General features: G+C 42.7%; 1 protein-coding gene across 1 annotated transcript in view; it reads left to right on the plus strand.

Annotated features, from left to right (window-relative positions):
* The window catches only part of IARS1 (isoleucyl-tRNA synthetase 1), a 95,900-nt gene that overhangs the window by 71,933 nt on the left and 7,126 nt on the right, over positions 1-16,841 (plus strand). Inside the window, exons 25-32 of the mRNA XM_054280862.1 lie at positions 1,386-1,488; positions 1,614-1,697; positions 5,572-5,746; positions 7,245-7,348; positions 7,628-7,723; positions 8,622-8,798; positions 12,257-12,368; positions 13,293-13,418. Of these exons, the coding sequence (XP_054136837.1) occupies positions 1,386-1,488; positions 1,614-1,697; positions 5,572-5,746; positions 7,245-7,348; positions 7,628-7,723; positions 8,622-8,798; positions 12,257-12,368; positions 13,293-13,418 (977 nt within the window). The remainder of the gene's footprint in view (positions 1-1,385; positions 1,489-1,613; positions 1,698-5,571; positions 5,747-7,244; positions 7,349-7,627; positions 7,724-8,621; positions 8,799-12,256; positions 12,369-13,292; positions 13,419-16,841) is intronic.

Below are 16,841 nucleotides of genomic sequence, written 5' to 3' on the forward strand. Positions count from 1 at the left end.
AGTTGCAAGGCACATCACTGCATTTACTTTGAAACTTTTCTGATACAGCACAAGGACAATATTGTCAATTAATAGGAAGAGAGATTTTTGGATGCAGTTACAGAAAATACCACTTTACTTAGTATGGGGATTGCAGATAAAGCTGAAGGACTTGGCTACATTCACAGCTGAGCTTGACTCAACGCCTGTGTTAAACCCTACAGAGGTTGTGCTTGGTTGCTCAGTGTCTGAACAGATGGATTGCATTAAATTTTGTGGATTTGCATTCAGTCTTTGAAAAATACTCTCGTGTTGTGGCTCTGCAATCTTGTTCAGTGATATTGAAATAGTGTCACATAATCCTGTATGAAGCTTTCTGGGACAAAATATTCCATCTTGTAATTTCCACATTTCCAAGTTGTTGGAGGATCATCCTCAGGGACTGGCTTTTGGAAGAACTAAAGCTTCAAAAGAGGTAGAAGCAACTCAAAGCCTTAATGCTGCAATGGGCATATTTCAGTTGTAAGTTTTGCTTCAGCAGCTCTGTTTTTCTGGCCAGTCCTTACTGGAGTTGTGGTTTTCATCCCAGTACTTCTGCTCCTTAGATTACAGCAAATATCTGTGTTCATTTAATTTTATTCATATCTGTCTTTTTAACCAATACTTCTGCTCTTGCTTTGATACCTGAGTGGTTTTAAAGGAGCTGCCCAATTAGTGCATCTTCTCAACAAATCAGGAGAAACACATTTTCAGAACATGTCACTGCTTGTACATTTGAAACAAGATGTAAATGTCAATTTCCTCAAATAAAAAGGAAAAAAAGGCCAGAAAATTCAAGCCCAATCCTCTCTCCACCCCACCCCCAAAAAAACCCCAAAAGGCAAAAAAACACCCAACCCTGCCTAGCCTCAACAGGGAAGGGTGTTAAAATTATTGAGCTCAGAAAGATGTTAAAACTCTAAAACATCAAGCTCAAATACCTGCAGTTTCTGGAAAAGAGGATAAATTGAGATCCAGTGAATTGTTGTTACAGGGAATTCATTGTGGCTATAAGTACCCTATGTATAATATCTTTCTGCATCTTCTTATGATATTATTAATGTAAATTGTATTTTTTATTGGCTATTACTAGAACAGGTTGTATGACTCAATCCTCTGCACCTTGTGAGAGGTGCTAACAAAAGATGTAAAAATAGCTCTGCTATTTGTTTTCAGCAAGTTATTTCCTCCTCATCTTCTCCACAAAGAGAGAGGAAAAGCCTGTTTGTTCCTTTTTCAAATTGCCCCAACCAGGGCATAATTGAGTCTGTTGCAGGAAACGTCAGAGAAAGGGGTAAAATGTTTTCCATCTGCTCAAAGAGATGTGATGAAAATGCAGCAATTATAATGTTTCCTTTCTAATCTAGGGAGGATCTCATCGACAAAAAAATTGAAAGTGCCGTTTCTTGTTTGCAGTCTGTGATTGAGCTGGGACGAGTGATCAGAGACAGAAAAACCATCCCAGTCAAGGTTAGAGTTCCTCACATCTCCTGTCATACCTTGGGAATGTGTAACTGCTTTGTAACTTTGGGATGAACCTGGGGAAACTGAATAGTTAAGTTTCTGTTTTGGTTTTTTTGGTTTTTTTTCCCCAGTACCCTTTGAAAGAAGTGGTAGTTATCCACCAGGATCCAGAGGCTTTGGAGAACATCAGGTCTTTAGAGAAGTATGTACTCGAGGTAAGAACATCATGTTTAAGGGGATTGTGTCTGTTGGTTCCCTGAACAACCTCCCTGTTGATCATATTAACAACTCCCAGGTGAAATGAATTTCCAGGAGAGCTGTAATGAAAGGGCTGGCAGTGGGTCATGTGCCAAAGGCAGTTCAGTGTTGAGAAATACTTAATCCTACAAACTGACCACACTGCACTGAGAGGCTGCTAGAATCTGACCTGTTTGCATTCCTTAAACCCACGAAATCCATCTTCAAGGATCAGTGACACAAAATTCTTGTTCTGTTTCCACTGAGCACTGGCACTACAGGATCTGAGGGGGTTTTCTCTTGTGCAAATGGTGTGGCCATTTCTGTGCCTGTTCATTATCCTTTGCCTGTTCTTGGCAGCTTAAGGATCCTTTCTTCCCTTCCCTGTAACAGCACGTCTGCTCATGTGCTTAAAATATGCCATCCTGTTGTGGTTGAGGTTGCCATTGTCAAGGGCAGCTGCTTTACCTTGACAAAGAGAACAAAAATGTGCATCTTCCCAAAGAGGATCAGCTCACCTCACTTGGCTGGGTGAGGGCAGCCATGTCAGGCAGGGAATTCAGGAGATGAAGCACAGGAGGAACTCTGAAACTTGTGTTACATATAACTCCATCAACGTGAGCTTTCCCCAAGTCTAAATACACATCTCTGAAAATCTAAAAATTCTGCTGGGGGAATGAGCACTGGCTCAGGAAGTCACAGCTCAGTGCACAGGACCTCTACATCACTGCTATATGCAGCTTGCTTTTAGTTACTGTGGGAGTTAAATGCCTAAGAATTACTCACTAGAGGAATTTTAAATTAAAAAATAGTCATTGATTTGCAAGGGGCACTGTAAAGCTTTTCTGTCATGTTAACTTATTGATTATTGCTCTTAGACTTGGCAGTTATGATCCCTTGCTTCACAATTGCTGTTATTATTAATTATAATAATTTCAATATCCGAGTCTCTTCAACAGCAGAATTCTGTGAAATTCAGGCTAATGTCTGTTCCATTTTTTGGATCTGAAAAATGGATTTTAAATTCTAGAGAATCCAGTTTTAAGGGACATGAGGTTTGCTTCCTCAAATTACTTCCAAAAGAGTGGTTGCTAGAATTTTTGTCAGCTTCTGCAGCTAATGAAAGGTAACAAAAGAAGCTAACAATTTTTAAATTATTACATAATTGGATTGTACATTAGTATGTTTTGATTAGCATTCCTTTGCTCCTGCAGACAAAAGTGTCTCTTCTGGAGAGATGACTTAAAACAAACTCAGATGCCTTTGTGGAAGCACAAACACAAAGTGCTGTCTATTGTCCTGGTTTTATTATGTGTCTTAAAATTCAACAAGCTGCTGCTGGAGCTTAGTGTGTGTTTTATTGTACTGCATGGCAATCAATCCTGTTGTTTACTGGATGGTGCAGAGCTAAAGAGGTCAGTGATTACAGGCAGGCTGGGCAGCATTGCTTGGGCTGCATTTGCAGCTTTGTTCATCAACCTCCTGCCTATTCAGAGCTTTAGAACCTTCAGTGATTGCCAGGAGTAAATTTGCAGATGCCAGAGGTAATGGATAAGGAGAATTACACCATTTAATTTCGTGTAGCTGCTGACAAAAGAGTGGGGAAAATATACTTGTCAATTCTTCAGAAATTTCATTCATTGCTTTTGCAGAAAGAGCTGTAGTCTTTGATCTGCAGTGCTCCTCTCTCATCTTCAGAACACAGCAAGTCATTTAAATAAATGGATTTTAATATTAGAACTTGCCAGATTGTAGAGTTGTCATGCAAAAATAGCCAAGCTGATGAAATGAAATGAACCCAGAAGGCTTTTAGCAACTGGACACAGTTGCATTTTATTCATTTCTATTTGAGGCCTTTTACAAGCCTGGGTCAGGACTTTTCTTCCCAGCTGCTTCCTGGGAAAGGTTTTCTCTGTGTAAATTTGACTCTGCACAGTCAGAATCTTGTTTCCATCCAGCCTTTGCATTCCCTCCAACCCCCAGCCCTGTGCAGAGCTGCTGTAAAACAGAAAATTGACTTCTCCATCAAACCCAGGGACTGAGCCTGTGACAGGGCTGAATTATCTGACAGGAGCTGTGGCTGGGGGGCCCAGCAGTTCTTCATTTCTTACTCTATTACATAATGAGTACTTATTTTCCTTTTTAGGCTGCCTGCATAGAGAGCCCAGCTGAAACACAGCATTTCTGACATTTCTGTCTCTATTCTGAGGACTGGCCATAGCTGGGGTGCATGGCACCAGCTGAAGGCTCTTACATGTTCAGGCATTCCGTGTTCAGCTCTTCAGCTGGTCATGGGAAGGGCTGGTTGCCTCACTGTGTCCCCATGAGACTTGAAAGATGTGTTAAGGAGCTAATTTTGAGTAATTAGGAAGATAAAATTAAGAATTATTTTAAGCCAAATCTCTGAGACTGGTGTAAACAGACCTAAGATACAGATTTGCCTGTTTTTCTAAGACTCATTCTGGGTTTTTAAATGGATAATGTGTACGAAAGAATAATTTCCTAATCTAATTAGTACAGAAAACTTGTCCTGATGGAGTTGGCTTCTCTGATTTATCTAATCAGGCCCAAAGTCATTTTTCAATTTGTGCTATTTTTTGGATTATTATTTCTTTTCCCCCACGAGGTTGTCATTTACAACTCATGGGCTCATTTCCAGCAGCACCCCATTGAAACTGAATTTCTGAAGTGCATAATTTTCATTAGATTTCCTAAAAGATGTATTAAATAAAATTAGATTCAGTTGTGTTCTTGGCTCCTCACGTCAGTAGGACTTCCTAGGGAGTTAGACTGCAGCTCAGAGATTGTATTTAAACATTATTTCTCAATCCAAATGTTTGGCTACTTGCTAGTCCTGTCATGCTGATGCTGCCATTTACTTCTGCTTCCTAAATGCCTTGCTTGTTTGCCAAGTGCACCTGGGGATGCTGTAGGATGCTGTGGGAGCTCTCACCACCATCCAGTGGGCATTAAACACCAAATGCTCCATGTACTGGGCAGCCTGGCAGACAGGACCTGCTGGATTGCAGCGAAATGTTTGTGCAGGTCTGTGCCTCGTGTTTTCCAACCCAGCCATATTTTCTCCAAAGAGTTCCAGCCTTGGTCTTTCCTCATGTGAAAACAACATGGTCCTCTCATTTAGTTGTGTAAAACTTCCCACAGCACCACCATGTTCCCTTCAGATATGGGAACAAAATCTGCATGTGCAGCTCAGAAAAATGGGCACACACCTTTCTGCAGGGTCTGGGGCCCCTCCTAAAGTCCATGCAGGTTTTATAAAGCTGTTTTGGCTGAAGGAGCTTTTCTGAGCAGAGTGGTTTTCTGTGCAGTGAGGAGCTGCAATGAACAGGTAAGGAGGAGACAAAATGAGGCCATTTTGTACAACCTCAACCGTAAAATGGTTGGTAATGATTTCCCCGCTCTGTGTGTTCTGAAAGGACTGTTCCAGCAGAATTTCCTCTCCTGATCTCTGCCAGGCCACTGCACTCAGAGGGAATGGGTTCAGCTCTTGGGCAGCTGTAAGGGGAAAATCAAGAGGGCTGCTGAGTTTCTAAACGTAGTAGGGCTGAGATTAGGTGGAAGGCTAGGCCTAGGCTGCTTAGGGTGAAGGCTGAGTAGAAGCTTAGGTGGAGGTAGGACATAAAGAAAGTTAAAGGGGCTGATTTGAGGTGGGAGCTGCCTGTTAATAGCCACGCACCCTGGAGGCTGAGGGTGGGGATGGGCTCTGCTGCTGAAGGTGGGCTCAGGGTTGGGTTTGTTTGCTCTCCCAGTGACTCAGTCCACGGAGACAACCCCGTACAAACCTCTCACATTGACATCAGGAGCTGAGCCATGTGCTGTGTGTCCCTGCAGGAGCTGAACGTGCGGGCACTGACACTCTCTGCAGACAAGGCCCGGTACGGCGTGCGGCTGAGGGCCGAGCCCGAGCACACCGTGCTGGGCCGCCGCCTCAAGGGCGCCTTCAAACCCGTCATGGCTGCCATCAAGGAGCTCAGCAGCGAGCAGCTGGAGAGGTTCCAGGAGACAGGTCTGTAGTGGGACAGAGCCCTCAGGGGTGGCAGTGTGTCCTTCTGTGGGCTTGCAGAATCACGAAATAATGAGGTTGGAAGAGACCTCTAAGATCATCGAATCCAGCCTGTGCCCTAACACCTCAACTATACTGTAGCACCAAGTGCCATGTCCAGTCTTTTTTAAACACATCCAGAGATGGTGATTCTACCACTTCCCTGGGAAGAGCATTCCAGTACTTTGTTATTCTTTTGGTGAAAAACTTTTTCTTAATATCCAACCTATACCTTCCCTGATGCAGCTTGAGACTGTGTCCTCTGGTTCTGTCAGAAACCGACCCCCACCTGCCTGCAACCACCTTTCAGGAAGGTGTAGAGAACAATAAGGTCACCTCTGAGCCTCCTTCTCTCCAGGCTGAGCACCCCCAGCTCCTTCAAATGTTCCTCACAGGGTTTATGTTCCCAGCCCCTCTCCAGCCTCATTGTCCCCTCTGGATGTGCTCAGTGTCCCAACATCCTTCCCAATATGAGGGGCCAGAGCTGGACACAGCACTCCAGGTGTGCCCTCACCAGAGCCCAGTAAAGGGGAAAAGTGACCTCCCTGCTTCTGCTGACCACACCATTCCTGATCCAGGCCAGGATGCCCTTGGCTTAAGGGATCTTAAGGCCTGCTTCCCTCTTGTTATTTCTCTTCAGCTGTTTCGAGGAGGAAAGTTGTGTTTATTATTTCCTTTTTTTTTTTTTTTTTTTGACAAAAAAAGTTTAGAAATGGTTGTGGACACACGTTTTAAACTGTTCTCCTGTTAAATTGTTGCTTCATGTCAGAGAAGGTTTAGGGCTGATAATAGGAAAAAGTTCTTCCCCAGAGGGTGCTGGGCACTGCCCAGGTTCCTCAGGGCATAGTCACAGCCCTGAGGCTGCCAGAGCTCCAGGAGAGTTTGGACAGTGCTGTTTGGTGGGATTTTTGGGGTGTCTGTGAAGGATTTGGACCCAGTGATCCCTCAGGGTCCCTTCCAGCTCAGGATATTCTCTGATTTTAAGTGCTTCTGTAAAGCCCAGATGAAGCAGAGAATAAGCTTTCTGTGAGACTGAATCAGATTGGAACTGAGTTTTTGTGCAGTAGCTTTTATTCTAAAAGCATTCCTTTGATTCCAGAGTTACAAGTGGGTGTGAATTTCGCAGCTATATCTGTTTAGCAAACTGCTGAAATGGAAGTTTGGAGTTGGTGGGGTATACGGGTTATTTTTAAGTTTTATTCCATTCAGATGGTTCCACACAAACAGTTGCTGAAGTGCCTGTGTTTCAGTGAGCTGTGCTGCCTGGAGAAGTGCTTATGTGAAAAATGGAAATGTGGGATAATTCACTGCTGCTTACTAGTGCTTAACTGTTGTTTGACTGCATTGCAAATATATACATTGCACATGTTTGAAGGCTGATGCTTGGTTAAAGCTTTCTGAATTCAAAACTAGGGGTTTTACTTGGATGGTAAGAGCTGTTCTCCATCTGCCAACCCTGCAGGCAGCATTGTTGTGGAAGGACACGAGCTCCATGGGGAGGATCTGCGTCTCATGTATCAGATGACAGAGGGATCTGCCCAGTTCGAGGCACACTCCGATGCTCAGGTATTTCATTGGTTATTTCCTCTCTCTTTTTTTGATTGAGGGAAGAGTTCCTCAGGAAGCAGTAGGAAAATAGTGAAGTAAAAGCTGGCTTGGATTTGTTAGTTCAGGTAGTTCAGCACATTCCAGGAGTGTGTGAATCTGGAGCTGTTCAACATTCTCTCCACCATCGCATTTTGTACATGAGGAGCTCTCTAAAGGCATCCTGAGCTCCTGATGGTGTTACTTCTACCTTGTGTCCAGTTTGTCACCTGTTCACCAATGTTTTGTGCATTTGCTCAGGTTTTGGTGCTGCTGGATGTGACCCCAGACCAGTCCATGGTGGATGAAGGGGTGGCCCGGGAAGTGATCAACCGCATCCAGAAGCTTCGCAAGAAGGTGAGCACTCAGTGGGGTGGGACAAGGCACTGCCATTCCCTTTCCAGCAGTCTGGGCAATATGCACAGACTGCATTTTTAATTAAACATGGAGCCCTGTATCATTTACTCCTCAGGTATGGCTTTCTGATTGGATTCCCTTGCAAGAGCTCTAAAGGATGTGTAGAGAAAATTTTCATGGGACGTGTTATTTTGGAAAAGATCAGTGCAGTTAAGGCTGCATAAATCATAGACTCATAGAAAAGTCTGGGTTGGAAAGGATCTTTCTTCAGCATAAGACTTTAAAATTACAAATTTTACCAAAAGAGATATTCTTTACATTATGTATATTTGAAAAAAATCTGTGTAGATTTTACATATATATATATATGTATACACACACATATATGTATACATATTCACGTTTTCACACCTATGTAGTATTTTTAAAAATATTATGTCTACATGTATGTAGATTTATATATTTTAATGGTTTTTTACATATATAAAACTTGAGGATTTATTTCTGTATAAAATATAACCAGGAAGGATTGTGGCCATGAAAACTCTCCCATGTGTTACTGCATTTAAATTCAGTTCTGTAATGACATAAAACCATAATTTATTTTCACTATATTATTTCATAATTTATTTTCACTAAATTATTTCATAATTTATTTTCAATATATTATGAATAAATTATATTCATAATATAATGAATATTAATATACCTAATCTTGCCTAAACTCCCATCTTTTAAGATTCTTTATGTTTTTGTAGAAGGATTGTTTTCTTCCAAGTCTTTTGTGGAAGCTTTTAACAACTGCTTGATGATAAATATCTTTTTTTTTTTACTTGACAAGTATTGCTGTCTTGGTGTGTGGTTTTGCTGTCAGTAATGGTGTCTGTGTGTCCTGCAGAGGAACCTGGTGCCCACAGATGAGATCACAGTGTACTACAGGGCCCTGCCAGAGGGGGAATACCTGGACACTGTCATCCAGCAGCATGCTGAGTTCATTTTTGCCACAATAAAGGCAGATCTGAAGCCTTACCCGGTGCCTACCTCAAGGGAAGTTCTCATCCAGGAAACAACACAAGTAAGGAGGAAAAGCACTGCTTGCATAGTTCATCTTATTTGCTTTTAACCCAACAAGCTGCTCCAGTTAAAGAATAATGGTGTCAATATTTGTTTGTGGGATAGAGCAGATATTGTTTTCTATTTATAACTTTTTGTATTAGTCTTTCTTGGTTTATCAAAGAAGGGAGTTGGGTTCTGTATGCGTGGTGATTTTGAGAATGAAGCTGCTTGGATACCAGAGTAAATAACTGAGGCAGTTGTTTGTCTGAACTTAATACACAGTTATTTGTACTTGGATTAGTGTGTTGTTTGAACAGCCAAAATGTTGTTGCTCTGATTTTCTTAGATTAATAGACTTTTGTACTAGAACTACTCCTTTGAGGCTAAATTTGGCTTAAGACCAACTTGTTTAATATTTAAGGATGTTTTTTCTCTGCCCTGTTGTGCTGAAGTTGTCTGTTGTAAAAGTGTAGTTTCATATTTCAAATCAGCAGCAATTTCTGCTGTTTTCTTTGATTGCTGCTTCTGACATACTTGATGATAGTTTTGCCATGGTTTTACTGAAACTCACTCTATTCAAAAGACATTCCTAGCAGAACTGTGAATGAGCTATTCTTAAATATAAATGTCCTGCTGGACCACAAAGATTAATTCACACAAGAGTGTAGGATCCATCAGACTTGAGATTTGATTTACAGGATGGCTGGGAAGGCAGGGAATAGCTGAAAGGAAAGGGCACATTTCATCCATCTTAATAGTGTGTGTAAAGGAAATGTTTTATAGTTATTAATGGCACTTCTGAAGTTGTACAGATTTGAAACAAAGCCCTGTTTGGCCTTTTTCAAAACTATCAGTTTCATGTAGTGACAGATGGGGGAAAACACTAAGTAAATACTGGGGTTGAGAAATAATTGAAAATCTTAAAGTTTCTTCCAAGTACTTATTTGATATTTCTGATGGACAGCATCAAATCTGAATTGGAATATAAAAGCTGGAAATACAGTGCTGGGAATCACCTGTGTGATTGCCTGCCTCAAATCACCTGAACCTGAGCTTTAGTGCTGGTCACTGTTGCTTTCCATGAAAACTTTAATGCCTGTGCAAGTATGGTTACCCCCACTCTTACTTTGCTCTTACCTAAATCTAATTTAGTATATTTTAGTGAAGAAAACCACTGTGGAAAATGAGTGTACTGGTTTAGTCATAAACACTGCTCTGTGTGTAGAGATGAAATCCTCCCCTGCCAGCAGGCACCTGACTTGGTTTTTATGGCTAGAACTGATGGCTCTCATCTGGATGTCAGCAAAAACCAGGCACTCCTCTCTGTTGTGGAGATGATGAGCTAGTGTGTGACCCTGGGAGAGGTTTGTGGGTCAGGCCATGCATTTGCACAAATGTTGAATTTCAGACAGAGAAAAACTGCAGAAATCTTCACTAAATGGCACTGTTCTGGCAGCCAGTTCTGTGGGGTGTTGATAGCTCAGTTCAGAGAAATGCAGTTGTCTCATTGTGGGCATCCAGCTGAGAGGGCCTCCTGCCACCCTGAAACCTTGGCAGGGAGAGGGTTTCACACAAAACCATGAGCAGGCAATTGGGCTTGATGTTCTCTCTGGAGGAGAGGAGGCTCCAGGGAGAGCTCAGAGCCCTTCTAGTGCCTAAAGGGGCTCCAGGAGAGCTGGAGAGGGACTGGGGACAAGGGATGGAGGGACAGGGCACAGGGAATGGCTCCCACTGCCAGAGGGCAGGGCTGGATGGGATTTTGGGAAGGGATTGTTCCCTGGGAAGGTGAGGAGGTCCTGACACAGGTTCCCAGAGCAGCTGTGGCAGCCCCTGGATCCCTGGCAGTGCCCAAGGCCAGGCTGGATGGGGCTTGGAGCACCCTGGGACTGTGGGAGGTGTCCCTGCCCATGGCAGGAAGAGTGAAATGAGATGGTCACCAAGGTAAAGCACCTTCCAACCAAGCCACCCTAGGATCCTACACAATGCTGCCAGTCCTGAGGGGGTACAGTCTGTGTGTGGGACATGGAGGCACAGAAGAACACAAGCTATGCACTTGTTCATTATTATTTATTTTAAGGAGTCTCAGTTACAGGATCACAGAATGGGTTGGGTTTGGGAGGCACCTTGAAGATGATGTATTTCCAGCCCTACCATGGACAGGGACAGTCACCCCAGAGAAGTCCTTGTGGAGGAGCTCTGTGCCTGCTGCAGCCTTTGCTGTGCCTCTGAAGTGTTTGTCACACACTCAGAATTCAGAGTGGATGTTGCAGAGAGAAACAGATGACTGAGATTGCAGTACCACTGTCAAGTGCTCCAGTGCTCCTTGGGAGTTTGTGTTCCTGGCCTGCAGAGATGGATTGCTTAGGGCAGGTGCTTGACTCTGCTCTGCTGCAGCTCCTTTGTCACATCCAGAGCAGTGACATGAGAAAGCCCTTCCTGAGAAATCCTTCATGGGAGTGTGTAAGTTAAGTCAGCTGTGGCAGGATCGTTGCACCAAATTTCTGGAAGTTATTCAGAGGAATAACAGGATTCTGCTTGCTGTTGAATATATGTGAGGACTGGAACAAAAATGAAATGCACTCTGTTCTTTTTACATTTATTGTGATTACATTCAAGTCATTACTTCTGGGAAATTATCCTGGATCAATTTTTGATACAAGGCTTTAATTCTGAGCTCCTTTCCCAAAGACTTGCTCCAAGCCACAACAACAAAAAAACTAAAGCAGTTTCTCAGAAACTATTGGGGCAGAAAAGTAGGTACTTGAAAAATGAATTTAGAGTTGTTGGTAGAATGGATAAACACAGAATGGCATTTGTTGCTGCGTAAGTGTTTTTCCCAACTTTGTAATAGGACTTCAGTAAAGAATGACACTTCCAAATTTGTCTGTCACCCTTTGGACTGTGTCTCTTGCCAAAGACCATCTCTAAATTTATAAACAAAATGGCTTAAATGGTCTCTTTGTACCAGTTATTCATATGAGTGATTTCTGGATCTTTTTTGGAAGATCCATGTTGGATTCAGGTCTGACAGGGTCACTGGTGCCTCCTGGGGGGACACTCAAAGGCTGGTGGTACCAAGGCAGTGTGACCCAGGGGGTTCTCAGTGCTCCCCCAGGGAGAGTGGAGGCTTCTCCAGGCAGTGAGTGAGAGCAGGGCCCTGGTCAGTACTCTGAATTTCTCTGGAAGAGTGTTCCTGTCAGGCAGATTTGCTTTGGGATTGTATTTTGGGAGGGTGTCCTCACTGCTCATCACTTGTGAAAATCAGGCTGTTTGTTCCCTGCTTTCCTGACATCTGGTACAGGCAGATTGATGTCTGAAGCACTGTCACTGAAGGCAGATGTAGGAAAAATCCCTGCTTTATGATAAATCACATTTAGTATAAAGCAATATCTTAGTGTTGTTTATTGAAGGAAAACATTTTGCTGTGTTTGTTTAATAAGCAGTATTGAAATAATGCCAATCTCTGTCTTTCCCCAGCTGAAGGGATCAGAGCTGGAAATCACCCTGGTCAGAGGGGGGGTGTGCCAGCCTGCTGGCCCAGCCTGTGCCTATGTCAACCTCAAAGTCTGTGTCAATGGGACAGAGCAAGGTAGGAATGAACATCCCCAGCTTGCTTTGGCAGGGCTGCTGGGAGGGAGAGTTTGGAAATGGAGTGGTGAATGCTGGAGCCTCAGTTCATTTGAAAGGTGGTGCAGGTGAAATAATTCTTGAAAATAAGTTTATTCAAAGCAAAACCATACCTGTCCATGATTTCTTCTGAGGGAAGCTCTGCTGTGTGGGCAGGAGTTGTTACTCCTGCTGCAGGGAGAGTTTGTGTGTCAGTATCTTTGTGGGAGCTGCACTCTCTGGGTTTGGGGTGTGCTTGAGGATGTGTAATCCCTGCTGCAGCTCTGTGCAGGAGGTGAGGCCTGGATGTGGAGGACATGGTTTGAAAAGCTCAGATATGAAGTACAGAGATGAAAATCATACTTAAAACCAGATAATGGCCTGACTGTGTCTTGGGCAGTGGACATGGGTGCAGTGATGGTGAGTTAGAGATTAAGAAGGGAGAAAGCTAAATGCACTTGGGGAGGTTTTTTCTTGTATGTACTGCCAGTTTATGTATGGAAATAATTGTTCCTTGTTGGACATGGTCACAGAGCTGCTCCCTGAGTGAGAAGGAATCCAGCTGGGAAAGCTGGTGACCATCTCAGAGTGCACAGTCTCAGCTTTTAACCAATATAATACCTATAATATTAAATTGTAGGCTGGTTTGTACCTTAGTAACACACAAATGGGAGTGCCTTGTTAATAAAAGCAAATAGAACTTCTGCACCATAAATCTGAAGTACACATCAGTTTGTTTCTCTGTTTTCTTTCCCCTTTCCCACTAAAAAAAAGTCTGGAAAGATGCAGTGTTACCAGTTTTAAATTGACTTAGAAACTCACTGGAAGTAATTAGCATCATTAGAAAATCATTAGAACTTGGATATTGCTTCCAAACTGCATTTTAATTTCTTAATTTTGGTTTTAGATGGTGTTTTGCTGCTGGAAAATCCAAAAGGAGATAATACCTTGAACTTCACTGGACTTGTAGATGCTGTCTCCTGCATTTTTGGTCTTAAAAATTCCAAACTGACAGTTTTTAATGGAAACACAGGTAAATGGAGTATGACAAGGAAAATTGAAAGTCTTTCTTGCACCAGCTAGGAGTCATTTACTGTATAATTATTTACTGTGTAATTTATATCTATCTAGCTAGCTATATCAAATTGACAAGAAAATGGGTAAGGAAATATTCCATTTTATAGTCCTTAGCTTATGAGACTGTGTTTATAGTCACATCAACATGTTTCCAAAAGCTGCTGCTAAATGGTGCTCATCTGTTATCTTGCTTCCATTGCAGTTCTCATCAGGACAAAATGTGATTTATTTCAGTGTTTGCACTGGGCCCAGGCTGTGCTGGATCTCCATGGCAAGCTGCCATCAGCCTTTCCATGCTTTCCCTAATGCCTCAGTAGGCAGGGTGAGAACTTAAGCTGAATGCAAACTGTGATCTGTAGAAGAAAAATGTTGCCTTTCCACCCTAGAGAACCTTGAGGAGCTCTACATTTCTTCTTTTTTTTAGAAAAACCTATTGAATAATCTTTGCAGCTTGAACTTTAAGGCAAAAGAATATAAAAAACAAAACCCAGAAAACTATGAAAATGCTAATTGGATGGCTACAAAACCTTTTATTAGTGTTTGTTTCGTGGAAATATTACTGAGGCACATCTGAGGGGGAGGTACTTGAGTTGGCTGATCAGGGGTGCCCCTAGGGCTGCTGAGGATCACCAGTTCATGTCCACCAGTGACATCCATAAAGAGTCTGTGTGTCACTGCTGCCATCTCAGTCCTCAGTTTCCTTCTTGTCCTCTCCTGAGAACATTTCTAGGAGGATTTTTGGGGTTTCCCATCTGGTGTCATCCATTAGCACCCTGTGATAAATCTTTCAGGTCATGCTCAGCTCAGCTGAACACAGTCCTCAGTCCTGTCATACAAAAGGATTAATCTTTGCTTTCAGTCAGAGGGGATTTAGGGGAAATCCTTCAGTATCTTCCTCAGGTTCCAGTTGTGTTTTGGAGAAGAAAATGGTTTTCCTTGAAATCCTTTTCCAAGTAGGAGGAAAAACAGTGTGCTCTGCGTCTGCGGAGGGGAGTCTGTACCTGTATTGTTCATTGTCACCACAGATAGTAAGAAATGACCTTCAAAAGGCCAAGAAGAGTTGGGAAACTCCATCTCATTAAGTTTAGAAGTAGTTTGACTGCATATTTGGGGGTTTTCTGCCATTTATAGGACAAAAAGATGCAGCACAAATCCATTAATGCTGAAATCCCAAAGGGAAGTGGTGGAGAAAGTTGAAACCTTCCCTCTTCCTCTGCTGTAGTAACAAAGGCCTTTTTCCTCCTTTTTCCTTCCTTTTTCCTTCCTTTTTCCTTCCTTTTTCCTTCCTCTTTCCTTCCTCTTTCCTTCCTCTTTCCTTCCTCTTTCCTTCCTCTTTCCTTCCTCTTTCCTTCCTTTTTCCTTCCTTTTTCCTTCCTTTTTCCTCCTTTCCTTGTCACTTTTGCTCCTTAGGAATAATTTTGGGACTTAGATCTTGCCATGCTGATTTTCACCTTTCAGTGTCAGTGGTCTGGGCAGAGCAGTGTATTTTCCCTGCCCACTTATTCACCATATGGAAATTCCCTTGGAAAAGATCAGATCATCAAATTGGGTTTTGTGGCAGTGTGTCACATCTCAAACAAGCATTGGTCAGCAGATGTGGCTCCCTGGGGAGTCCCAGCTCAAGGCATGTGCCAGGAAAACATCCTGAAAGGTGTCAGAGGACAGAACAGAATCCCAGTGTTTGCTTTGGATACAGTCCATCTGCTCTGGTGTGGGTAACCTCAGGTGAGGTCTCATGGTGACTCCAGGTCTTGGAATCAGCTGCTGTGTCCCAGAGGAATTGCAGAGAAAGGTTGTGCACTCCAGACAAGCAATTTCTGAATGGTTCCCACGTGTGTTAATAAAATTGGGACCCAGCAAAACCAAATTTCTGGCTCCTCATTCCCTTCCTGTGGTTTCTAGGGCTGCACACTGTACTTGCAGTAATTTATGATCTTGTTCTCTAATTGTAATGAGGGTTTCCTTAGGGTTGTGCTGTGGCACAGGATCAGGCAGTTCTTCTCAGATGGGTCCTGTCTCTGCTTTTCAGTGCAGCATTGGAAAAATGGGATAAATACTTCCTCCCCAATAGTGTGTCAAGGTATTTTGAGGAACTGCACCCCCTAAACAAAGCTCTGGGACTGTAATTCAGAAAATAGAATTTGTCTCTTTCTACATTAAAAAAAAAATAAGTCAAAGGAAAGAAGCTGGGCTCAAGTCAGATGGTAAAAAAAGTTTTCTGTGACTTTTTTTTCCTCTAAACTGCTGAAAACTCTCAAAGCTTCTTGTTTGAGAGGCTTGTAGACTTGCACTCAGCTTTCATGGAAGTAGCCCATAATGCAAAGGATTTATTTAAAACACTTTCAATATGTTTATGGGAAGAAATGCATCTGTAGATCATGTAGGGCTTAAAATAAAAGGGAGGGCAAGGAAGGTGGGGCAAAAATCCCCTACAAGCTTTTGATCCATGCCTTATTCCATCTCTATAATTTTCAGATGGCTGATTTTTTTAATCTTCAATTTTTAAAAGGCTGTGAGGCTGTAAGCTACTTTAGGGGAGAGCATTAGCACGTAAACCCCACTGCAGGGAGAAGTGACTTTTAAAGTGATTTTGATGAGCACTTGTAATACCTGCTTGCCTTCAAGTCTGTTGATATCCAGGAAGAAATGATCCATATTTTCTTGCTCTTGTGAGAGGGCTCTGTGAACAGACTCCTCTGTCAGCCTGAGCTCTTCCCTGGGAAATGTCAGTGCTCCTGGAATGCCAAATGCTCATTTGTTAATTGGGCAAACCCCCATCACTGCAGCTCTGCCTCCCTGCCCTGCATGGATCCCCAGGGGTGCTGCCAGCTTGGGAGAGGCAAACTGGGAGTTACTGGGGCCAAGGGTTCCCTCTCTGTCACCCCCTGTGCTCTCTCTTCTGTGGCCTGAAATGGTGCTGGTTCAGAAAACCTGCCCCTGGCTCTCTTCCTTTGGATGGAACCTTGGTAATTCCTCTCCACTTATTAATTCAGTTGTTTTCTTGCTTTCCTGAAAATAAAACCAGAAGCAAATCCCCTTCCTGTGCTTGAGACAGGCCTGAGCAGTGCTTGGCTTTTGGTTTCTTTTTTCTTTAAACTGTTAAATTTAAATTTGTACATATTTATATACAAATATATAAAAGTTGATATTTAAAATACACATTTTAGAATCTTAGATGCAGCCTGAGGTCTTTTTGCTTCCTTGAGCAATCTTGTAAACACTCCCAGTGCATCTCACTCTGTTCTGTGGCACTTGACAGAATTTTGAGAACTTGTGATTGCTGTTCATGTTTTTGTGGGGTTAGGGGCTTTTTTTGGGAGCTGGGTGGTCGGTTTAGGGTTTTTTAATTTATAAGTATATAAACCTACAAAAAGTATAC

The sequence above is a fragment of the Melozone crissalis genome, unplaced genomic scaffold, assembly GCF_028551555.1.
Source record: "Melozone crissalis strain CALT ecotype California unplaced genomic scaffold, PUWL_Pcris_2 ptg000029l_1, whole genome shotgun sequence".
NCBI lineage: Eukaryota > Metazoa > Chordata > Aves > Passeriformes > Passerellidae > Melozone > Melozone crissalis.